The following is a 26,207-nucleotide window of genomic DNA, read 5'->3' on the forward strand; positions in this document are numbered from 1 at the left end:
CGAGCGAGATATTGCAAGAGAGGCGTATATGCATGAGAGAGATGTTGCGAGAGATGATAAAGCGAAGGAGAGCGCGAGGTGTTCGCGAGAGAGAATTTTTAATAATATTTTAATAATATTAATTCTTTTATAATAATATTCTTAATATAGATAGAAAGAGAGGAATTATTCTAAAGTAAAAATATGTGTTTTTATATTTAAAATAATTTTTTTTTATTCATAAAATAGGTATGTGTAATATTTATAATTTTGTGTGTGTGTGTATGTGAATTTAAAATTTAAAATATAAGAATATATAAGAATATAATAATATGAATATAATATAAAAATATTTAAAAAATATAATATAATAATAATATAATATGAATATATAAGAAAAAATACAAATAAGATAAATAAACAATATAAATTTAAAATACAAAATATAAAAATTTTAAATGCGTCGGCGGCAAGCGGAGGAGCAGCGGCTGGGCACTGCCCAGTGGGCAGTGATGGCGGCAACGGTGGTGGGGCGGCCGGGTGGCAAGCGGAGGTGCGACTAGGTGGCAGTAGGGTGACCAAGTGGATGCGAGGGGTCCCTTCTGTGACAGAAAAAATTTTTTATTAATTATTTTAATAATTTTTAAATTAAAAGAAATACTTACAACACACTCTCAATCTTCGTCCCTCACATTCGGCTCATCGATTTCTAAGTCCGAGTTCAGAATATTATGTTCTGGCGACTCCTCCGATTCGGATGATGATGGTGTATTACATTCTATTGATCTCGTAGATTTATATCTATAACACCCTTCACCATAACTTTTATAAATTGAATACATTAAATCAAGACCGGCGTGCAATCGATTCTCAAAACATGTCGCTCGACTATGTCCAGGCCAATCTGAAAGCTTGCAATTATTTCCACCACACATGTATGTATCTCTTAGTCGACATTTACAACTTCGTAGAAAATTTCGCACATTATCCGCACATTTTTGTATACCTAGTTCTCGATCTCTTAAAAATTGCACCACCGAAGATATTGGAATGTTCTTCGATTTTTCACAAGGAATAAAAACTGGCTCCGCATTCACATCGTCATTGTCTCTGAGATGTGGATACCATTGCCCAAGGTTGTTTATTGGTAGCATTGCATCGCAGTCCCACATGTTCATTGTCTATTCGAATTTTCACTTTAAGTGTCCCAGCACAATCTCCCAAAGTTTATTGTGTGCAAATAGGGCACATATCGCATGGAATTATTATATACAATGGATTTTTACAATTGCAGCACTATCGACTCTCCACTGCGTCGTGTAATTGAATCACATGCTTCCGAACAGCATACATGTGCCCGAAGTCTTGAATAGAGATCATACATGTAGTACATAGAGCTAGATCAGTACCCATCGAATAATAAAAGTATATGGTACAAACTTTTGTACGTCCGTTTAGCGCAAGGATTTGTGAATTGTCCACTACCTTGTCGTCAATATCCGTAAGGTCCTCACTGCGATCACTAATATAATTACTGTCATCCGACAGCGCGTGATCTTCGTCAAACGACTCGTCTAATATCGCTTCGAAATTATTATTTTCCATTTTCGACACTCACATCTTCATCACTATCTTCGATGATAATTACTTCTTCTATGTTCATTATTTTTTCTTCTCACTTGCAATTCACACAGGATACTTAGCTCGGAGACGGTTCGAGACTTTTTGACGTGGAGACAGACCTTCTCCATAAGTTTCAGCCCCATTTCCTCAAAAATTATCGCAATTCTTCCTAGAAAAAATTCGAGCGGCCGGACATCGGCGCTCATTTTTGTTAATAAAAATTCAAGCGGCCGGACATCGGCGCTACCTAAACAATGAGAAAGAATTCCGCTTAGAGGGAGGGGAAAGGTACCGCAAAGGCTGCCGAATATCGGCGCGTAATGCAACACGGTCTTCTACCGCGAAAAAAACACGTGTCCCGACGTGTTCATTGCGATAAGCGCGACCCCCCAAGATCCCCTCAGATTGAGGAGGGAAGGTACCGCGTGAGTGGCCGAATGTCGGCAAAATTATCGCAAAATAATTCTTCCTGAACAATGAGGAAGAAACGTCACATATGAGAAGGGGAGGGGGAGGGCGGAAGTACCGCCAAAGCGCGTCGCCTTATGGGGGAGGGGAGGGGAAGTACCGCGAGGGCGGCCGAATATCGGCGCTCACTTTGCGGTGTTTTGTTTATAATAAAACATGGTAGATAATTCAAAGTAATACAATACGCTGTTTTGTTTATGAAAAACAATACGCGATAAGCGTCTCCCGCACAGCGATAAGCGCCCCCGCCCCGCGTGACGTCATCCCCCTCGCCTACAAGATCCCCCTCCCGCCCCGCGTGACGTCATACCCCTCGCCATGGAGAACTCCCCCGCCCCGCGCCCCCCTCGGAGCCCCGTGGATTAGAACTCTCCTTGTATTCCTACTATGGTACCATCAGAATACCAGCCTACAAACTTTTTGATTCAATATACGTAATATAATTGTGCGCCGTATGAGATTCGCGGCTTAAAAGTTTTAATTTTCAATATGTTAAGACGCGCCAAAAATTATTCTTTCATATATTTCAACAGTACATTGTCTACACATTATGATGGTACCATCAGAATACCAGCCTACAAACTTTTTGATTCAATATACGTAATATAATTATGCGCCGTATGAGATTCGCGGCTTAAAAGTTTTAATTTTCAATATGTTAAGACGCGCCAAAAATTATTCTTTCATATATTTCAACAGTACATTGTCTACACATTATGATGGTACCATCAGAATACCAGCCTACAAACTTTTTGATTCAATATACGTAATATAATTGTGCACCGTATGAGATTCGCGGCTTAAAAGTTTTAATTTTCAATATGTTAAGACGCGCCAAAAATTATTCTTTCATATATTTCAACAGTACATTGTCTACACATTATGATGGTACCATCAGAATACCAGCCTACAAACTTTTTGATACAATATACGTAATATAATTGTGCGCCGTATGAGATTCGCGGCTTAAAAGTTTTAATTTTCAATATGTTAAGACGCGCCAAAAATGATTCTTTCATATATTTTAACAGTACATTGTCTACACATTATGATGGTACCATCAGAATACCAGCCTACAAACTTTTTGATACAATATACGTAATATAATTGTGCGCCGCAACTTACTTTGTGTACAAATTAGATATTAAGTATAAGTACAATCTGTTTAATTGCTAACGAGCATGATACATTATGTTATTTTATTACGCGGTGTTAAACTTGAATAAGCGATATTCATAATTGCAAGAAATATTGATGGACGATCATTGGAATATTACTTAATACATGCAATCGCGATTAATCTTTAATTAGTCTTTCGAAATTTATTAAAATTAATATGTATGTATGTCAAGTTTCTATACACACACGTATAAATGACACACTTGAAATTACAATCGCAGTGATTACGAAATCGAAATATTGAATAGTATATAATATAAATTTAAATACACAGTAATAATTTAGACGATGGTTCAAGTAAGTAAAAGTTACAGCCTATAATGATTTTTGAATTTTGCGCGCGGCGTGCTGAGTGTCGACTTACGTAGTTACTACGTCACGTCCTTCGTCCCTCGCGTCCTCGCGCTTGTCACGGTATCGCGCTCAATCGGCTCCGCATTTTTCACGCGTTTTTCCCGTTAAGAATGAATTCCGCGTACAAACGAATGTCGAGAGTATTGAATCGTGCCACGGGCAATTAGCAGGAAGTATGAATTATCTCGTGCGATCGCGGTTAATCAATCTACGACAGTCTGCAACCGCCGGGCTATGCCGCTTTGCCGCTTTTTCTCCGAATCGTTCGATCTCATTGAACATTCTGTTTATAAAGAGGTATGTATCATTTGGCGTCATTTATTTGTACGAATTGCATCGCGTTCAAGCTTTTGTGCTTTGGGAAAACTATATTTTGGATGTGAGATATTTAATTAATACATAATTTATCGTTTTCAGATGATTGTGTCGCGCGCGAACCGCGCGAAGTTTGTTGCATTACGTCACGACATACTACGTCACAGCGTACTACTTCACTACATATTACGAATATCGAAAGTGGCGGATGGTTATATATCGTCGTTATTTATCCGTTGTTATTTATGCAATCTGGTGCGTAGTGCATGCAATTGGTGTCGAAAATGCCGTACAAAGTAACGGGCGATCGTTCTATCGTATTATTTAATGCGGGAAATCGAAATCAGTAATGCCTGATCGATGAAAATGCATCTCGGCGAACGATTTCCGAAACGACGCAACAATCAACGAAAATATGACAGCGTTTCAACGACCGGTGAGCAAATTGATTTTATTTACCTGATTATATCATCGTCATTTACCTAAAATATATAGCTAGCATATGAAAATCGCTCATATAATAATAATATATTATTTATAGGAACGAATTTCTGAAGCGACACCCAACAATCAACGAGAATATAACCGCGTTTCAACGACCGGTGAGTAAATTGATTTTATTTAACTAATTATACCTATCATCGAATTTATATCATCGCCATTTACTTGAAATACGAGGGTTGTCTGAAAAGTTTCCGACCTAACAAAGATACAAGACATTTTTTCTTCAAATTAATTTTTATTTTTCTACATAGTCTCCTTGTAAGTCTATACACTTCTCCCAGCGATGCTCCCATCTCTTCAACCCGTCCAAATAGTACTCGGCGTCTTTCTCTGCAAAATAGTTGTTTACGAAGGTGATGGCCTCCTCATTCGACGAAAATCTCTGTCCTCCGAGCGCAACTTTTAGCTTAGGGAACAAAAAAAAGTCGCTTGGGGCTAGATCTGGTGAGTAAGGAGGGTGGTCCAGCAGTTCAAACCGTAATTCGTGGATTTTCGCCATGGCAACCGCTGAGGTGTGAGACGGCGCATTGTCTTGGTGAAACAAAATTTTTTTTTTCTGCAAATGTGGCCGTTTTTCCGCAATTTCTGCCTTCAGCTTGTCAAGTACTGATGCATAATATGCTCCTGTAATGGTTTTTCCTTTTTGAAGATAATCGATTAAGATAACTCCATGACTATCCCAGAAAACAGTTGCCATCACTTTCCCAGCCGAAGGAACAACCTTTGCTTTTTTTGGAGCCGATTCCCCCTTCGCAGTCCACTGTTTTGACTGTGTTTTTGTTTCTGGAGTATAATGGTGTATCCAAGTTTCATCTACAGTAATTAATCGGCGCCAAAACTCTGATTTATTGCGCCTAAACTGCGCCAACAGAGCGTTGGAAATGTTCATTCGAACACGTTTTTGGTCCAAAGTGAGCAAACGCGGCGGACAGCTTTCTCATGCCTAAATCTTGATTCAATATGTGACAAACACGTTCTTTGGACATGTTCATAGCCTCTGCTATCTCTCTAACTTTAATTCGATGGTTGTCTAGCACCATTTGGTGAACTTGAGCGATATTATCGTCAGTGGTTGCAGTTTTTGGACGTCCCGAACGTTCATCGTCATCCAAGCTGGTACGGCCACGTTTAAATTCAGCAGCCCAAAATTTCACGGTGGTAAATGATGGTGCAGAGTCCCTGTACACAGCGTCCAACTCGTCTTTGATTTGCGTAGGCGTATTGCCTTTCAAAAACAAATATTTAATGACAGCTCGATACTCGATTTTTTCCATTTTCACAAAAACACTCACATCGACTCACTCAAATGATTGTCAAACAATAACTGCGCGTCCAAAATGGCTGAAATTTTGGTGAGTACCTTTCAAAACATGCGCAAACACATTCCCCAACTTTTGTTTACGAGTGCTGCCATCTTCATGTTGAGGTCGGAAACTTTTCAGACAACCCTCGTATATATTAGCCAGCATATGAAAACCGCTAATATAATAATAATATAATATTGTTTAGGATATAAATTGATTTTTGAGGTTAGCTCAGAAATAAATTTGCATTATATATACATATATTTAATTTTAATTCATACTTTTATGATAAATTTATATTACAAATGTTTTATAATTTATAATGTTTATTCGATCAATTTCAATGTCAATATGGAACTGTTATTGATAGCTTGATCGCACACAGTTAGTTAACAAAAAGTTGATTTTAGAAACAAGATATAAATAAAAAATAAAATTTAAACATGATATTCTTAATTGAAAATTTAACTTGCATACAAAACTGAACTAGTTCGCATTATATTATACTTGCGCATTAATTTTTTAATTATGCAAACAGAAAAAACATTTAAGCAATTAAACAACTATAGAAATAACTCAATATGTGCAATCTCGAAATCCATCTATTAAACACAAACATTTTGTCTCTTTGTGACAAAACTCCTGCAGGTGTTCTTCTTGATATATATATCCGAAAAAAATAACAAATAGAAGCGAAAGAATTTATAATGCAGTAGACTTACATCGCCGTATCAAGAGACACGGTAGTGTCTCGCGCTAAGTAAGAGCGAAGCTCCATCCCAGCAGCGAGCCACCGGCTGTGTATCTTTACGCGAGTCGGATAGTTGAGAGTATCATAGATTTCGGATACTCAATAACGGCTGAAGCTATCGAGTTCTTATTACGCTTAATCGATAAATTGAGGTCGAATTATATAATATATATAAGGGAATGCACTCGGGCACCGACGAGATACTATTAAAGACCGATGGTCTTACGGGAGTTTGTGTCGCTCGAAAAAGATTGCTGCGCGCTAGCGCCATCTCAGTAATATTGCGGTCGCAGTGAGAAACAGTAATTGAAAATAAGAGATAATATGATAACACGCGAAATGCAATTATTCGAAAAAAATATATTATATCGAGTACATACGAGATATTAATAATATATATATAGGTATATACACGCACATGTATGTGTATATACAATATATCTTTTTTTTAAAAAAACTACTACTTTGAATAAAAATATTATACATAAAAAATAAAGAATGCTTTTTTTTCAATTTTTGAAGAATTCTAGTATAATATTTCAAGAATCCTCCGTTATAATATTTGGCAAATTTCGAAACATCAGTGCGTCGAAGAGCAGTGTGTATAATTTCTCTCTCTCTTTCTCTCTTTCTCTCCTCTCTCCTTCTCTCTTCCTTTCTTCTTTTTTCTCTTGTATGCAAGCATTGAATCTCTCTCGAGGCTTATTATTTTTTATTTTACTTTTCTAACTTATTGTTTTATTTATGTGACAAATTTTTTTTTTTTGCATTTTTTATTTTTATTTTATATTTTTGAATGTAATTTTATTAGATTAATGAGATTTTTTACGAAAATGTTACCTACATTAAACATGTTAAAATGACACCAATCACAACATAAATCAGATAATTTTTTATTAGACAAGTAATTAAAATTGCATATTTTAACTAAAAATTATCCGATTTATGTCGTGTTTGCGGTGTCATTTTAATCACTAAAATTTCATTAATCCATTAAAATTATTTTCAAACCGATAAAATGCAAATTAAAGTTTTAGTTTTTATGTATAAGATGTTTACAATCATGATTATTGTAGATAAGGAAAGATTCCCGATGTCGTCGAAGCGAGAGCGAGAACGAATAAAGAACAAGCGAGATGACATATCATCAAAGAGTTCCGAAGTCTCTCTCGCGAGATTCCCTTTAAATATAATCTTTCATATCATATGTCATGTTACTATAGAAAATACAATTTTTGTATTTCGCATTTTATCGAGTTGAAAATTATTTTTATGAATTAATGAGGTTTTTGCGATTAAAATGACACCAAACATGACATAAATTGGTAATTTTTAATTAAATAAGTGATTAAAATTTTGATTACATATATATAATTAAAAATTACCGATTTTTTGCGTGTTTGGTGTCATTTTAATCGCAAAAATCTCAATAATCCATTAAAATTATTTTCAACTCGATAAAATGCGAAATACAAAAATTTTATTTTCCATAGTAACATGACATATGATATGAAAGATTATATTTAAAGGGAACCTCGCGAGAGAGATTTCGGAACTCTTTGATGATACGTCATCTTGCTTGTTCTTTATTCGTTCTCGCTCTCGCTTCGACGACATCGGGAATCTTTCCTTATCTACAATAATCACGATTGAAAACATCTTGTACATAAAAACTAAATCTTTTAATTTGCATTTTATCGGTTTGAAAATAATTTTAATGGATTAATAAAATTTTAGCGATTAAAATGACACCAAACACGACATAAATCGGATAATTTTTCATTAGTTAGTAATTAAAATTTTAATTACATTTTTAATAAAATTCATCCAATTTATGTCATGTTTGGTGTCATTCTAATTAGAAAAATCTCATCAATTCATTAAAATTATTTTCGAACGAATAAAATGTAAAATAAAAGTTATAGTTTTTATTTCATAAGATGTTTATCTTCTCGACATGCTAGAACAGCTCAGAAAGATAAACTGATTCGAAAATCGCGTCTTCCTGCGAAAACAAGAGCGAGACCGTCAACGAAGAGCGAGCGCGAGAAGACCTATCATATATCAAAGAATTCCGAAATCGCTTACAATCGGCTTTCCCCATCTATAGCAATTCATGAATATAAACAGCTTATAAATAAAAACTTAAAACTTTTATTTTACATTATATCAGTTTAAAAGTAATTTTAATAAATTAATGAAATTTTTACGATTAAAATGATATCAAACACGACATAAATCGGGTAATTTTTAATTAAATATGTAATTTTAATTACTTGTTCAGTGAAGAATTATCCAATTTATGTTGTAATTGATGACATTTTAATCGCAAAAATCTCATTAATTTAATAAAATTATAGTATATTTAAAAATATGTAATATAAAATATAAAAAGTTTAGTGCAAGAAAGCCATTTATTGTCACATAAATAAAACAAATAGAAAAATAAATAAAATAAAAAATAATGATAATAATGAGAGAGAGAGAGAGAGAGAGAGAGAGAGAGAGAGAGAGAGAGAGAGAGAGAGAGAGAGAAATATATACTAAATAATATATATATATTATATAAATTAAAAAAAAATATATTAATAATAATAATCTCTAAACAATGTTTTAAAGAGATTACAATATTCAAAATATTCAAATACGATAATTATATATATATGTGTATTTTTTAAATTTGTATATTATTTTAATTTTAATTTTTTAAATCTAATTTATTTATTAATAATTATTAATATTATTATTGTTTTATTATAATTATATTATTTTTATATATTATTTTTTTTATTTATATTAGTGTCATTATATAGTTTATATTCAACATAATTATAATAATTATATATTTATATATAAATAATGAGATAGGAATTTGGTAAGGTAAAGTCGGTAAAATGTTCTTGTTAGTTATCCTCCGTACAGGTTGGAGAATAACTAATATAATCATTACCGACCGTATGACGGGCCCACCAAGCCCATTTGGTAGAGACAGAAATTTACCCAGGGCTGACCGTCTTTACTAGTACCTAGTCGGTGGTTAAACTGAGTAAAAAAGTCCTCTACCATTTTGCGATTTTCTCAATAATTAATGAGAAATAAATTAAAGAAAATCAGCCAATTCGAGCGATGATAAGCGTGCAGCGAGAAGAGACAGCCCACTCGGGGGTCCAGAGTTAGCGCTACTCGTATGTAGTTACTGTCTTTTGTAAAGCGCTCCTCCCCGCTTCATCGCGCACCAAGCAACCGTGTAACATTATACTGTTTTTTTTCGCCGCATGCTTAGTAACGATATGAAACTGGGCTGTCTTTTCTCGCCGTCGTCACGCGAATTGGCTGATCTTCTTTAATTTATTTCTCATTAATTATTGCGAAAATCGCAAAATGGTAGAGGACTTTTCTATTCAGTTCAACATGCTCTACCTGCAACTGACGGGTGGTTCGCGAATTATGGGACACCCTGTATATATTAAATTTTTTTTAACTAAAGCTCTCTTTCTCTCTCTCTCTCTCTCTCTCTCTCCCCTCCCACCCTCCCTCCCGCTCTCCTTTTCTCCTCTCATCTATCGTCTCACGGGTTCTCTCTATCTAATTATTTCTATCTTTTTCTGTCTTCCTCTGTAAAATTATATATTATTTACTGCTGTTCTACACAATTGCTTTCTAGATCAAAATATAAAATAAAAAATTGCTAATTATTACGTTATTTTCATTCTTTCATTTACATCATATTTATAAGTTATTTAAAAAATTTTGGCAATTATACCATTCGATAGATCAAAGTTTTAACTTTGAGAATCTATTTTTTTTAATTGCGATACGATAATTTTTAACTGAATTAAAAAATTTGCAATTATGCTTACATTTTTTTTAACTCGTAGAAGAATCACGAGATACGTCATTTGCCGAAACTAAATCTCGCAATTTGCCTATCGTCAAGGCACGAATATCTCGGAATGATAATATGATATCACATTCCTTTTCAAGAATCTGTTTTATCTCCATATAGGCCAGCGAATCAATGCCCAGTTTGTCTAAACTGTCATTAAAATTCTTCGAATCAATGTTTTCAATACCAAGAATATTCGCAAACATTTGAACAAAATCAACTTTGCTGCCGTTATTTGCAGATTTGTGTTTCTTGGCTATCACCATGGACGATAGTATCGAATATGGTTGTTGAAAAAAGATATCCATAGTTGCGAGGCAGCTACTCATAGCTTGCGGTAAAAAATCGTTTAAGAAGATATTCTTATTCTTCATATCTGTAAAAATAATAATATAATAATATCGTAAAAAGCGATTATTATTGATTTTAACAAGATCGGAGGGATATTTTATATATTTAAATTTGTATTAATTGGTTATCTTTTTTTTTTAATAAAACATCATTGACTACTTTGTATTATTTTACTCAAAAACTTATATATATAATAGTTTATCTCGTACACTTTCCCTTTACTAAATTAATATCTTTCTTACATTAAAAAAATACTTCTTTAATAATATAGATTAAATGAAAAGTTTAATTATATCTTTTTGAAAAGTCGTGGAACATCATGATCTATGTATATATTAATAAACAATTCTTATAGAATAAAATAAGGGAGAGAATATTTGAAGATATTTTATAAAAATCAAAAAAGGCAATAAGATTTGGAAAAAAATTGAGAATTAAAGAACCTCATAAATAAAGATAAAAAGATAAAACTCGCCTATATATAAGCCGACGTCTCCGATAGCACCCCACTGAATAGCGAGACCGGGCAAATCAGCAGCACGTCTTTGCTCTATCATTCTCTCCATCGTCGAATTTGCAAAACCGTAACTGGATTGACCCGAATTGCCGCGGCCGCACGACATGGATGAAAACACAACGAAATGATCTAATGACGGACAGGACTTTCTCGACGTCGCATCCAAATTCCACGTACCGTTGACTTTTGGCAACATTACTTTCTCGAAATCGGCCACGTTCTGATTTTCGAACAGAACATCGTGCATCACGGCCGCTAGATTAAATATGCCACCTATTGGAGCCAGTTGGTTACTCTCTTCGATTAAACGTTCGGCGCCCGATAATGTCGTGATATCTGCCGTAGAAATGATGATTTGGATGCCGCTTTCGCGCCAATGTCGCACGCGCGACTCCTGATAACCAGTGCGTATACCGGTACGAGACACGAGTATGATAAATCTGGCACCGCGGATGATCATCCAATTGGCCAATTCCAAGCCGAATCCACCGAGACCCCCAATCAGAATGTATGACTTCTCTGGATGCATGTAAGTACGCGGTACGGCAGTCATCATTCTAGGAATCGGTAGCACACGCTTCTGCGACTCCTCATCTCGAATTTTGAACAATACTTTGCCAATATGTTTGGCCGTCGCCATAAATCGAAATCCTTGTTCGAGATTTTGGCCCGTAAATATAGTTGTCGGCAACGGACGCACCACGCCGTTCTCGATTCCTTCCCAGACGAGCCTAACTGTTTCTCGTTTATCCACGTATTCCTCGAACAGCGTCTCCAACAATATACCGTGGAAGGTAATGTTCTTTAAGAATATCGACATATCTATGCGGTTGTTATTCATCATGTCGTATTTCCCAATCTCGAGAAAGCGACCGTTTATAGCGAGGCATCGTACACTGGCACGCAGTTTTTCTTCCGCTAACGAGTTCAGCACGACGTCGACTCCACGTCCTTGGGTTTCATCGAGGATCAACTGCTCGAAACTAATGTCCCGTGAATTACCAATGTGCTTATCGGTCAATTCCGGAAAAGTCTTCTTAAGATACAGTCGCTTCTCCAAAGTGCCAACGGTGGTGAAGACTGTGCAGCCGGCGTGCAATGCAATGACGATCGCTGCTTGGCCAACCGCACCCGCACCGGCATGAATCAACACGGTCTCTCCTGCTTTCAATCGACCCCGTACAAACAGAGCATAGTAACTGGTCGCATAAGCGACCGGTATTGTAGCCGCCTGCTCCAACGTCCATTTGTCAGGTACGTTCCAGAGAAAATCGGAATCCGACAGCACAGTGGTCGCCATCCCTCTGGCTTTGACAATACCCATGATTCTACACCCATTTACATCTCTTCCGGAATACTCAAAACCTAACATACAGTCATCCACAGATATCCCTGACATTGAGATTTCGCTCGCTGATATTTTACCGGTTGCAAGCATGATATCTCTATTGTTAATAAAAAATTTAATTAATAACAATGTTATCGATATACATATAATCAACTTGATGAACGAATGACGCTTTCCAATACTTACTTAAAGTTTAACGAAGCATAATAGACACTGCATAGTGTTTTTTTACATTTGGCCTGACACTTTGTTAACGGACTTTGAATCCATGCCAAACTGCTCAAATCTCCCTTCGTTAATATATGCACGTAGGCGTGCTCAACTTGAATGTTATCATGCCAATCTAATTGCAAGTGCCGATAACTGCCCCACTGACCTCTCTTTAACACATTAGCTATTAATCCCTTATCCAATTGTTCCTCGTAAAACGGCGCATACAAATCGAATTTGGGAGCATTACTGTCTTGAATGAATATGTAACGCGCGTTTGTGATCTCGCGCCGAATGCAAGTCATAAATCCAACTAAACCTGCAAATGAGAAATAACGGTATGCCTGAGAATTTGTTGATAAATATTCGAGCAAATTTCAGAGAGAAGAGATTATTAAATGTATATTTTTTTTAATTTTAAATGAAGAAATAAGCTTTCTAATTTTATAGTAGAATTGATTGAATTAATGAATTATATTTAAATACGTGTTAATATAGGGTGGACCAATATCTCTGTTCACCTAGAATATTTGCGATATTTTAAGAGATTCGAAAAGTTTTTAATTACGAAAGTTGTACTGTACTTATGGGGATAATCAATGTGGACATAGTTATTGGTCCATCCTGTGTGTGTGTGTGTGTGTGTGTGTATAAAGTTAATTTCTATACGTAAATTTTCATAATTTTACCAAATGACTCTTCGTCTTGCGACACAAAAAGCATATCTTGACTTTCGCTGTCAAGTTTTTTCAATGCTGCTTTTGCATTCTCCAACCATGAAAAATCTTTCCATGTGATTTGTATTACAATCGATTCTCTCCTTTTCCTTCGCTTTTTTAACAAAACATAATTTTTTCCAGAAGAGTCCATTTGTTTTCCGACCAACATCATATTAGCTTCCTTCCATGCAGTCTTCAAGTCGTGTCGTTCAAAAGTCTCTACCAGAAGAATAAAACAATCGGATCTTAAGGCATCAGCTAAATTTCTAAAAACTGTGCAAGATTGAACATCCGCTGCTATGATGAGATGCACATTATTAGCTAAGGATGCATCATTCCACGTCACAATGTTAATATTCATATTCTCTTGATTGAAATTTTTCGTACTTTTGTCGACTGAACTAACGACTACCTGTAAGTCCATCTGAAATAAACGATAATTACACGCTTACAACCGTTTACGCAACAAACTATTACGGATGGAATAAGAAATTGTTGTAAGAATTTGAATATTATGGGATTTACATCTACAAATTACGGGATATTTTATCAAAACTATATATTCGAGATATTTTATCATTTTCTGGAATCACAATGTCCATTAAAATTTTGCGATTAGTACTTACGGTACAGAAAGGTTCGCTATATAAAATATCGTGTACAAGCGGCATCAAGATGTCTTCTGCGGCTCGATTGCCCGCGACTTCTATGACTTTGATTCTCGATGACATTAGGTTTTCGCACACTATTTGTAATAACACTGTGAGCGCATGTATCCTTCCTTTCATTGAATCTTCCAGAATCCAGCTGTACGAATTTTCGTAGGGTACAAAATCGTAACGTTCATATTTGGGTCTGATTTGAATTTGTTGTCGTTGAGGTGCCGTAGACTTCACGCCTCTAAGTTCAATACCACCTGATTTGAGGATATCCACATTCTTGTAGTAATATATCGGCATTCCACCGTGCTTTGGTAATTCATCGAGTAACTGCTTGTGATAAACAGGATTGATTGCGGCATATCGGATCTTCGACAAATGCACCAATTTCCTCTCGCCGATCAACAATTTAAACTGAAACATATTGTCCATGTACGAAGTCCACTCGTTGAACCAGTATAGTTCGCCGGCGGTATTGTCGCAATTGCAGGACTTTATCCCTTTGAAAATACCATTATATTCATATCCGCGCAGCCTCAGTTCCTTATAAACGTCCTCGGCATTCAACGATAATAAGAGCTCCTTATTGACAAGCGACATCGGTGGCAGGTTTAGGTTCTCTTTTTCGATAGCTTTGACTACGCGGATGTTTCCACTGACAACGACCTCACCGGACTCGCAGATCTCGAAATCACCCGTTCCTTCAAAGATGTTTACGGAAAATTTGATGGTTATTTTCTCCAATATAAAGGTAGCACGTTGAAACCATATGTTTTCGAAGATTACCGGTAATCGTTCGAAATCGGTGTCGCGCAGTTTGGCGAAAGATTTCCAAATCATCAATATAAAACCGGCCGCAGGAAAGATAAGTTTTCCGTCGATTTTGTGGCCAGCTAGAAATGCGTCAGTCTCCCTTGTTAAATTTATTTCCACAACGCGCTCTTTCGACCATTCCTTTGACCTAAACTTGAAATTAGGTACCTCCCATGTAACGAAATGGTCCCATTTGATTAAAGGTCCGATCATCGGTGTATCGCGACTAACGGGAAAACTTACTAACGGATACAGTTTTGAGATATCGGGTTGCGCTCCAGCATTATACAATTTTCCCATATTGCACAACAAGAAGACCAAATTGTTTGTATGATTCCGCTTTTGAAGACTGACATTTGTCACCGTCGGTGGTAGCGATCTACGCAGAATAGCCTGCAGCAGACAATGCGGTGAGATCTCGATGGTTATCGCATTTTCTGGGATATGCGCGATCGCTTCCCGGAAGAGTACGGGTGACAACATATTGTTAACGTGATAATCAGTTGAGCTGAATTGTGCGAGCGGACTTTTCCACGCAGCCTCCGGCACCGAACTAGAGATCCATCTGTGAGTTCTCTTCTTCGGTTTTGTTATAATCATGTCGAGTGAGGCGCGAAACTTGGATTCGGCCGGGGCAACGTATTTACTGTGGAAGGCAATGCCAGAGCATTTGATCATCTTGGTAAAAATATCTTTGCTCTTCAGCTCCTCTACAAACTTGTTTAGAGATATAGATGGGCCGGAAATAGTGACCGAATGTTCGGAATTGTGACAGGCTGGAATGATATCGGGCGGACATAACTTTTTGGATTTTTCCCAACTCAAACCAGTCGCCGCCATAGCACCTGGTTCCAATTTAGAATCTACAATCGCCTTGCCTCTATAGTAAGCTGCCAAGATGGTTTGTTCCAATGTAAACGCACCGTCAGCATAGGAACAGCCTAATTCACCGACAGAGTGTCCAACTATACCGTCTGGTCGTATGCCTATAGATAGCAACATATCGACGAGAGCGATCTGGATGGCCACAATTGATACGAAAGCAACTATGACGTTCTCGTATATCTCGTCAGTGCTATTCATAATAATATTTATTAGCTGGATGTCTTTGTTCTTCAAGACATCCGCACATTGCCGTAAACTGCGTTGGCAAATTTCGATGTCAAATAGTTCGCGACCCATGCCCGGCCATTGAGAACTCATACCAGAAAATAGAAACCAAATGGGACGTTTCTTATTATAATTATCTTCGGCCATTTCGCGCGTATCGTCATTAGCAAGTATTTGATAACCGCGAAAGTTGTGTCCTGATATATTATCGCTGTGTACGGCATGTAATAAAGATAAAAACTCGTTATCTTGTTGATACTTTCGTGCCTTATCTAGTAACACGTGTATAGCATCTTTCGTGCGACCCGACACGATAACTAGCTTCGGCAGCAGCGGTTCGACAGTACCTGGTATTGATGTCGTCTTTGCCTTTGGGTTACTGCGCAGAATGACGTGCGAATTAGAGCCACCGAAACCGAATGCATTGATGCCTACGAGACCGCCGTTCCAAGGTATGACTTTGTCGACCACATGCATGCGCCCTTCGTTTAGGGCAGGAATCATCGGATTTGGAATAGCAAAATGTAAATTCGCGGGAATCACACCGGTTTCCATCGCAATCAGCACTTTGGCAATCGAGCATAATCCACTCGCGGGTTCCGAGTGGCCCATATTTGACTTGACCGAACCGATCAGCAGTGGCGTCTTCCTGTCTTTACAGAGCACTCTATCGATGGCAGCGAGCTCTTCTGGATCACCCGCCTTGGTACCAGTACCATGAGCCTCCATGTAAACGACGTTCCTGGGATCGAGATCCACCTTGCTGTATACTTCGTGCAACATCTGGTATTGAATGTTCCCGTTCGGATACGTGATACCTTCAGGCTTATAACCATCCGTGTTTACTATCGTATTTATCACTGTGGCGTACAATCTGCGCGCATCAGTCGCCTTCTGCAGATATATTGCGACCACTGCTTCGGCTCTCGCGTAACCGTTAGCCGTGATGTCAAATGTTTTGCACTTGCCATCGTTGGACAGCATATTTAGATGATGAAAATGAAGGGCATTCGCCGGATCGAGCAAAAGACTCAATGCGCCAACGATTGCGCTGTCGCATTCGCCGTTACGTATCGCGAGGACTGCTTGATGCAGAGCAGTCAAAGACGAGGAGCAGGCCGAATCTATCGAGTAACTGGGACCTTTCCAATCGAAGGCATAGGAAATTCTGTTGGCAAGCATTGTTCTAAAACATCCAAGCGCTGCATATCCTGCAAGCAGAAGATGAGTTTTCATTGTTCATTATATGTAGTCTTAGGAAATATTATATGTAGCTAAAAATTTTCAAGCAAAATGTTTCACTAATAATGATCAGGTTTGCAGAAATAACAATAATAATAATAATAATGATGATGATATAGAATATCTTATTTAATTAAAAATAATACTCAAATTTCTTCGAAACTAAGTAAAATACAAAAATGCAATTTATATAGTGTAAGTAATATGTGTATATGATTCCGAGAGAGGCATATTTTTATTTAAAAAATTTGTCTCTATATAGAGATTCCAAAGTTATATGAAATTCACTTTTTTTAAATCATAATTTTGTAAACATTTGTGTTTATAGTCTTTTTTGCAATTCTGACCATCTATGATTCAAGGTTATTTAAGATTTCGCCACAGAAAACTTTTAACCAAAGTTCTAATTATAGCTTTTTCTGTTTACTAATATAGCACTTAGAACGTTTTTTCTCGCTAGTAACCTATAATAATATTGTAGGATGATAAAAATTTCGCGGGTCCTTATCGCGCGTGCGGCATCGATTAACCAATATCGGCGTAACACGCGATTCACGTGCGTGAGCGAGTTGTGCAAGAAGAGACACGTGTGCGAGACGCGTGAGAGAATCATGAGTCGCCCACGAGATACGAGAGTGTGAGAGTCGCGCACGAGAAGCGAGAGCGAGTTACCGAGAGAATAACGAGTGTGTGTGAGACGAAAACTGAGGTGTTGCGTTCCGAGATTTTAATTGTTATCTTTCTTTATTTGTACTTTATTTTATTAATTAAACGTCAACGTAATCGAAATATCCGGCTATCGCTCTATTACCCTTATTCAATATAAAATCCTACAATATTTGGTATTTATATCAGTAAATATTTTAATATGAACATAGTTTTCTTTAAATCTTCTTTTTTCTCTTAACTTTAACTTTTAGCAAATTATATTTTTGTCTCCAGAAAATTTCAAAATATGCTGCAATATTTACATTTCTTGACTTCAAACATATATGTATATACAGGGTGATTCACGTAACGGTCGCCACGATTTTTGAGACATTTCCGCCAGTTTAAAATAAAGTTTATACAGTGAAAATTAATCTGCTTTACGCAAGCTATAACATGCAATAAAAAAATTTAAAAAAATTTTTTTTTTATAAACAAATCAATGTCACCTTAAATTTTTTTATTGGAATCACCATATTTTTTTTTATATAAATCGATTTCACAATTTTTATATAAATCGATCTCACAATATTCTGCATAAAAAATTATAAGGATAGGATGGTTAAAAAAAGTGAATAGTTTACAAGATATTTTACAATAATCTGACAAAAAAATGTCATGAATAAAAAATTTATCAGTTTGTAATCGTCAACAAATAGCTTTAAAATGGGTAATCTTGAATTGAAATGTAACATAAAATAACATTATTTGTATGCACTCATTGAATTTATTTTGCTGTCCTCTACATTACTATTAAAAAGCACACAATAGTTCCATTTAAAAAAATAAAGCCAACCTTGCTTCTTTATTAAAAAAAAAGTGTTTTCGGCAAATTTTTATTATTGCAATTTGTTGACGGTTACAAACTGATAAATTTTTGATTCATGAAATTTTTTATCAGATTATTGTAAGTGCCCTAAAAATCGTGGCGATCGTTACGAGAACCATCCTTATAATAAGATTATGTGAAATTGAAGTATAAAACATCTCGTAAACTATTCACTTTTTGACCATCCTACCCTTATAATTTTTTATGCAGAATATTGTGAGGAATCGATTTATATAAAAAAAAAATGGTGGTTCCATTTAAAAAATTTAAGGTGACATTGATTTATTTATAAAAAATTTTTTTTTTTCAATTTATTTAATTGCATGTTATATGCTTGCGTAAAGCAGATTAATTTTCACTGTATAAATTTTTTTTTAAACTGGCGGAAATGTCTCAAAAATCGTGGCGACCGTTACGTGAACCACCCTGTATAATATATACACCTGTATAATATATACACCTACATATATATAATATTAACAATTTTTAATAATATTCTTAATTTTAATATTTATCTTAATCTTTAACAATTGTACATCATAATATTTATATATCTTGTGTTTCAACATAAAGAATTTATGATTCTAACATATTTGATATTGTACATTTATTTTAACATTAAACACACTTGTGAAATGATTTTACTATTTTTTGAAAAATTTTTTATAATATTATATTGATGAGAAATCACGAAAAATTTTCGAAATATATACAAACCGTTCGGATCATTCTTCCAAAAATTGTTCGCATCCGAGGAGGAAGCACCGATAAATATACCGGTACGTGATCCTTTCAAGGTGGAAGGATTGATACCAGCGTCAATTATCGCCTCATATGTCACTTCTAGCAAAATGCGAAGCTGCGGATCCATTACGCGTACTTGTTTAGGATGTATCCTGAAAAAGGAGGCATCAAAACTGCCAAGATCCTTGATTTTCCCAAATCTGGATGGCAATCCGTTGATACCAGTTGACCAACGGCGTTCGTCCTCGGTGACCATGTCCATTCCTTTCATTAAATTCTCCTTAAACTCTTCAATGTTTGAGGATTCAGGTAAACGCCCTGGAAGAATGTCGATCGTTACTTTTATAACGAAATTGATTGATTGTGAAATCGGCACAATTACCTGAAATGCCCGTGATGACGATATCACCTTCAAAACGAGCAGTCATGTTGATGTTTGAGTAATTAACTTCGACTTTTCTTAATCTGATTTCTCGATCTGCAAAAACAAAATCAACTAATGCTTCTTGTATAATTATGGGTGATTAAATATATATATGAATCATTTCACGTCAACCGGACCACCTCTCTGCCCAGAACAAATTGCAACTAAAAAATTTTTTCAGGAGTGCAAAATTTACTTATAAATATACTCTTTTGAATGCCGTGTGATAAAAATTGTGATACATAATGGTGAAACCAATACGGCGAATTCAAAGTGTCCGTACGGACGCACATTTAAAGGAGTGAGATATATTGCACAAAAATATACTTTAATGTCTTTATAAAAATATAATTTAATGTCTTCTAAGTAATTTCTAATAAAAATTGGACGAATTAAAGGTTGGTTGTTGACTTATTCGGACTTAGCATGTGTGGTAAGCGTTAATGATATTTTTTATTTTATTTAACTTTTTTTCTATAAAATTTCAATATTTTTGATTTCTTTATGCTAATCATGTAAAGAAAGAACACCTTCTGTTGCAGAAAAATATCTTTTTAATAAAAGTGATCGGATTTGAAAAATTTTTTTTTCACTGTCAAGCTTGAAGTCTCTACTTTAAAAACCATTCGTCAGATTTTTAATTTATCCTCCTCCCCCGTACGCCACTGCTTCAAAAGTAAGGACGTGTTTTGTCTAAAAAAAATTGCGTACTTCGACACACTCCACGGAGTGAAATAAATTTTTTTCGCAAATCTTATCATAACTATCGTAAAATGTGGACTTTTTACTACAAATTTAAAAAAAAAGCAAAGTTCGTACGATTTTTTTTCGCGGAATTATTACATATGAAAGTTACCCATACATTTTTTCCATTTAATGACTCCAAACCCTCTCTGCTGACAGAGTGAGAACCTGCAAAACTGATAAATAGAAGGTCCACTTTCCTGAATTGCACGACGTAAATCAGTCGACGTAGCTCAATGGGATAAAAAGCACGTAAAAATTCAAACTTTTCTCTTTAAAAGGCGCTTTGGCGGAACTTGATTCGATAATTTTTCGCTAAGTTATCTCAATTTGAAAAAATCGATTTTTTAACGACAAATTATGATTTAAAATGTGTACATTGATTTAACGAATTGTCGAAACATCCCCATAATCGTTTGAGTAATAGACTGTAATGAGATTAATTAGGTGAGAAAAGTGAAAAAGTTATCCAAATAAGAAAAGAAATTGTAATACATACAGAATTATTTCCCGAGAATCCTTCAAAATTACTATTTGTAGAACATGTGAGACGTTTGTCGGGAAGTTGTTAATACTCGCGAACAAAAGACACATAATTTGAAAGACGTTAAAGATATATATGGAAATAAAAGGATGTTAGGAGTGGGAAGAAAAACAAGGAGGGAGAGGGAAGGAAGAAGTAGAGGGAAGAAAGGGTATATTCATCAGATAATGAATCCGTGTCACTTTGTTTATTTAAGCCCGAAAATTTTTACTTTTACGACCGCGGGCTTAGAATATTTAAGTATTTTATTTGAATGACAGCTGGTTTATAATATTTTTGCGTTTCAGTCACTTAACTTAATTATGCGGTGCGAATTATGTTTTAGTTTATTACTACCAACTAGTTTGTATTTACGTACAGGTTTGATTTATTTGCGGTACACTGAAGATGATCTAATGTAGATCGAAACGTTTGTTATACTTTGATTTTAATTAAATAAATTAATTTTGAGCACCAACTTCCTGCTACGGCTCATTGCCCTTTTTATTAGATTGATTTTAATCATATGAGCCTTGTATTTTATATTTTATGTTTCCATGATTCGATTTTTATAATATCGTGGTATAGAAGCCGCGCTGTAGGTTTTTTTTCAATTGTATTAACAAATTATATGACAAAATCTGCGATTTAGAATTTCTTCGCTCGTATTGCGTTTAATGTTGTTAGTATACAGTGCTGGCAAAAAGTTTCGCAACGGTTAAAAATCTTGCAAAATATTGATTTATTGGAAAAATGTTTCACACCAAGGAGTAGGGCTTTAAAAAAATCTATTAGATGATGATATCTATTTGACCTTGGTATGACCTTGAAAAACACGATTATGGTCAACATAAAAATCTTAAATGGAAACCCCTATTTTTTATTACATATTCTTGTAGCTTAGTTCGAGAGCTTTCCAAAACGCTATAATAAAGTAAATTTCTCTTACGTACTTTTTGACTTATAAGGCTTGAAAATTACAGTATCGCCGGCATACGCATTACTGATGTACTACGTGAAGATCTCCAGTCGGATTTACATCTCATGTGTGCGCGCGCGCGTGTGTGTGTGTGTATGTACAATCTATATCAGCAACCACGCATAGTTATACTATACAGCCGACTATTTCCGCTGATGGTCGTTCATATTTTCTTGTTTAATTAAATATTGTTTTACTACAAATTATGCAAAATGCAGCGTAATTTAGTTATTATTAAGTTTCTATAAGTACAGTTTATGGTTACAAAGTAAAATAGTTTTTATATAATTAATTTGTTAATATAGACACAATATTAAAGTCTATTGAGGATGGTAATGACGATAGATTGGAAGATATTATCCTTTCTATATGCGATATATCGCTTGAATACGCAAGTTTGAGAAAATCTAATTGATGAACTACACATTACATTTTTCTAACATTATTCTAATTAATAAACTTTATATTATTCTAATTATCTACTTAAAAAATTACTATGACATCTACATTTTAATATATGGATTTTTATTTTAAGACTTGGAAAATACATATATCATCTAGTGTCGCGGAAATTTTGAGGTTACATACATATGAGTTATAAAAACTATGCTGAAAATTGAATATTACATATAATTTTTTTTTTACTATCTAAAATATTATTATAAATATTTATTATAAATTTATAGAGATAATTATTTTAGAAGAATTTTCTGATTATAGCAATAACTTTTATTTTATATAAATAATGATCCATTGATTTTTATAACTATATTTTATGCTATATAATAATTTATTATATTACGTTAGTTATTATTTAATTCCGTCAACCGAAATAAATGACAGTTCAGTATACATATATTATATTACATTATAATGTATATTTCAGTTAAATAATAATGTTTTTTATATTTTATAAAAAATATATTTATTTAGTTTAATTATGTAACAATAATATACTTAATTAGTTTAATTATGTAACAATCAAATCCTTGACAACAATAAATAAATATAACTTTTAATATAACTTCTACGCAGTTTTTAATGATTATACAAATATAATTGAAACATTCTTGAAAAATACACGTGCCTGCTTTTTATTGATTTTTTTATACATAGATTATGTTAAAAAAAAGATTATGTAAAAAGAAAAAGAACAATCTCATTTCAATAAGCAAATTATATAAGTTCCTCGACTTGATTAGTTGATTAAATAGCAACATATTTTTGCAATTAAATTGTTTGTTTAGATGTTATATTTATGATGGACGTGATCTAATTTATCTTAAATAAAAAAATCAAATATATTTATTAATATTATTAAAGTTTACCGTTTTCTGCATTTATATAAATGTTTTTTTCATATTTGTAAGGAAAATACGCGTTGTAAATAATAATGTAATAAAAAATTATGTAATAAAAAATTACAGCTTGTAATTACGCGTTGCAATTATTCAAATATAAACGTTTTAATTTTTTATTCGTACTATATATAAATCTAAATTTTATTTAAATTTTAATTTTTTAAATTTGCATGTAGCTATATGTAGTTAATTTAAAATAGTATAGTGATGTTTAATTTACATTAATTTTTACATTTATTGAATAAATATCGCAACTGATTGAATGTTACGTAAATCCTGCTAAAATTACAACACGTATTTATTTACGGAATTTTTATATTTTTTTGTCATATACATAAATGTTATTATAGTAATACACAACATATTTATAATTCTTCATGTCTGTATAATTGAAATGATTATAACATGATTATTATATAACATGATGATTATAACATTATAAAAGTGTTTGCGGACTACTTTGACAAAAACCTTAATTTGCTTAATTTTTCAAACAATTAATATAAATATAAATAATACTTCTAAATAATTAATATATAAATAAAATTATTAAATTTTTTATGATGGTATATGTAGAAATTTGAATTATCGATGCATTATTTTCCGTAAAATTAATTCCGCTGATTAGATTAACAATAGTCGATTTTATACACATAAAATGAAATAATACATATTAATATGAAAACATTTCTGCACACACACACACACAATAAATATACGCAATACGATTCATCTGAATCAGCTACCTGATAAATACGGCTGGCGACGTCGTCTCACGAAGTAGATCTCGTCCTTTCGTTAAGGAAGTCTCTTTTTCCGCTCTCGCAGGCCTCTAATCTCGTCGCGCGCTCGCCGATCAGTGACGAGCGGAAAGCCCGCAGAAGTCTCGCCGGCAAATTATTATATAACAATAAGTAGGCCACGAGTGGCGCTATCGGGGTCCGTCGCGCGACCTTGTTGATCCTGCCGGCTGTCGCGCTTCTAGAATTTTTCCCATTTTCTTAATTCCGCTCCGCCGTTATTTTGCCGACCCCCTCTCAAGATACCGAGGTTGACTCTGTTAGGCAACGTACGGCGGACCCGGTCCGAACTTGACAAAAATCTAAAAATATTTATGGAAGGTTCTCAATAGATACAAAAACAAGAAAAAAAATGAAACATATCAGAAATGCTCGGAGAAAAAAGTCATTGATTTGGATACACACACACGCACACAATTTCTGTATAATTTGCAATATATTATTTACTAAAAGTCGCGACTTTTTTGTAATTAAATCAATATAATTAAACCAAGAAAAACAAAAACTTAATAGGTGCATTTAGTAAACAGAACTACATTTTTTATCAATATTTCCTAATTGTGAATTACAAGCAAATCAGATAGTGTGCAACATCCTAGTCCCAATTTAAAATAAATATTTAGTACAAACTTTATTCGAGTATTAAAAAAAAACAATTTATTTAACACCAAAATAAAGAATTAAAGAAGAGCAGAAGAAATTAAGAGAATTTTAATAAAATGTCTAAGTTTTTAACAAGAAATATCATTTTGTAGACCACATACGTTTGTTTTGTAGATTAATCTCGACTCTATTATGCTATTCTATATTATTACGTTAATTACGCCTAATTGCATAAAAATATTTATGTTTTATAGAAGAGATTATTTTGCCGAAACGTTGTCTTAGCACTGTCAAAGATGCTCCGAAATAAAAAATATTGGCCAAATCTATTAATACGTTATATCCGTACGTTTATATATATATATATATATATATATATATATATATATATATATAAGTACGTTTGATCCGGATAGATTTCTTCCCGAAAGATAGAGAATCTCTGGCGCGGATTATTACCTACTTTTTAGTACCAGGCCAACAGGTTGCTTAGATAGGTACCAATAAATTATTATATGTAAATTATAACATTTATTTTATGTCTATGACAAATTCTTTCAGGTATGAAGTATGCGATGATTTAAATGAAAGTTATACTAGCGACTTTGATACGAATATTTGTATTTAAAGTGGATAAAAGTATTACTATCGATAAAATAAAATTAAAGAGTGAAGTTCTACTGACTCCTGCTAGGCCTCTAAAAGTCAAAATTGAAAAGTATATAGAGTTTTTTATTCGAAGAAATATATACTAATGTACGGATATATTAGACAAAATGTGTAATATATTCTTATATAAAATATTCCACATTGTTACTTCAGTCAATATTAATATATATGTAGTACACCATTCTCAATTAATTACATAATGTTATATGAAAAAATTTGTAAAATAAAATAAGATTACGATATATATACTTTATTTTAAACTATATTTTCGAAGATTTGGTAATACAATTTTACATGATAAATGAGATTAAAATGTTTTCAAAAATTCAAGCATTTTCTCGTTCTTAGTTAAAAATTATCTAAAATCCTTTAAATAGGTAATATAAAAGTGTATTATATTATATACGATATTACTGCAATTTGATCTCTCATCTCTGATTATTTTTTCAGATCCTCTTTTACAGAGCATACACAAAATAAACCTGTTTTTT

At 34.0% G+C, this 26,207-nt stretch overlaps 1 protein-coding gene across 3 annotated transcripts; it reads right to left on the minus strand.

Annotated features, from left to right (window-relative positions):
* Positions 1 to 10,018: 10,018 nt before the first annotated feature.
* On the minus strand, positions 10,019 to 24,497 carry LOC145947230 (fatty acid synthase-like). Of its 3 annotated transcripts, none has more exons than XM_083057034.1 (9): positions 24,391 to 24,497; positions 19,996 to 20,091; positions 19,587 to 19,931; positions 14,135 to 17,301; positions 13,479 to 13,932; positions 12,766 to 13,108; positions 11,190 to 12,676; positions 10,338 to 10,739; positions 10,019 to 10,092 (listed from the first exon to the last, which is right to left on the minus strand). In XM_083057034.1, the coding sequence occupies exons 2-8, from the start codon at positions 20,039 to 20,041 to the stop codon at positions 10,345 to 10,347; spliced, it is 6,237 nt and encodes a 2,078-aa protein (XP_082913160.1). In that variant the 5' UTR covers positions 20,042 to 20,091; positions 24,391 to 24,497; the 3' UTR covers positions 10,019 to 10,092; positions 10,338 to 10,344. The 3 variants fall into 3 exon arrangements, with proteins under 3 accessions (XP_082913160.1, XP_082913159.1, XP_082913161.1); XM_083057035.1 differs by having other exon boundaries at positions 10,024 to 10,137; XM_083057033.1 differs by having other exon boundaries at positions 10,020 to 10,739.
* Between the last annotated feature and the right edge of the window lie 1,710 nt (positions 24,498 to 26,207).

Source organism: Prenolepis imparis, unplaced genomic scaffold (assembly GCF_030444845.1).
Source record: "Prenolepis imparis isolate NDT839.2.m4 unplaced genomic scaffold, iyPreImpa1.0 SCAF_55, whole genome shotgun sequence".
Lineage (NCBI taxonomy): Eukaryota > Metazoa > Arthropoda > Insecta > Hymenoptera > Formicidae > Prenolepis > Prenolepis imparis.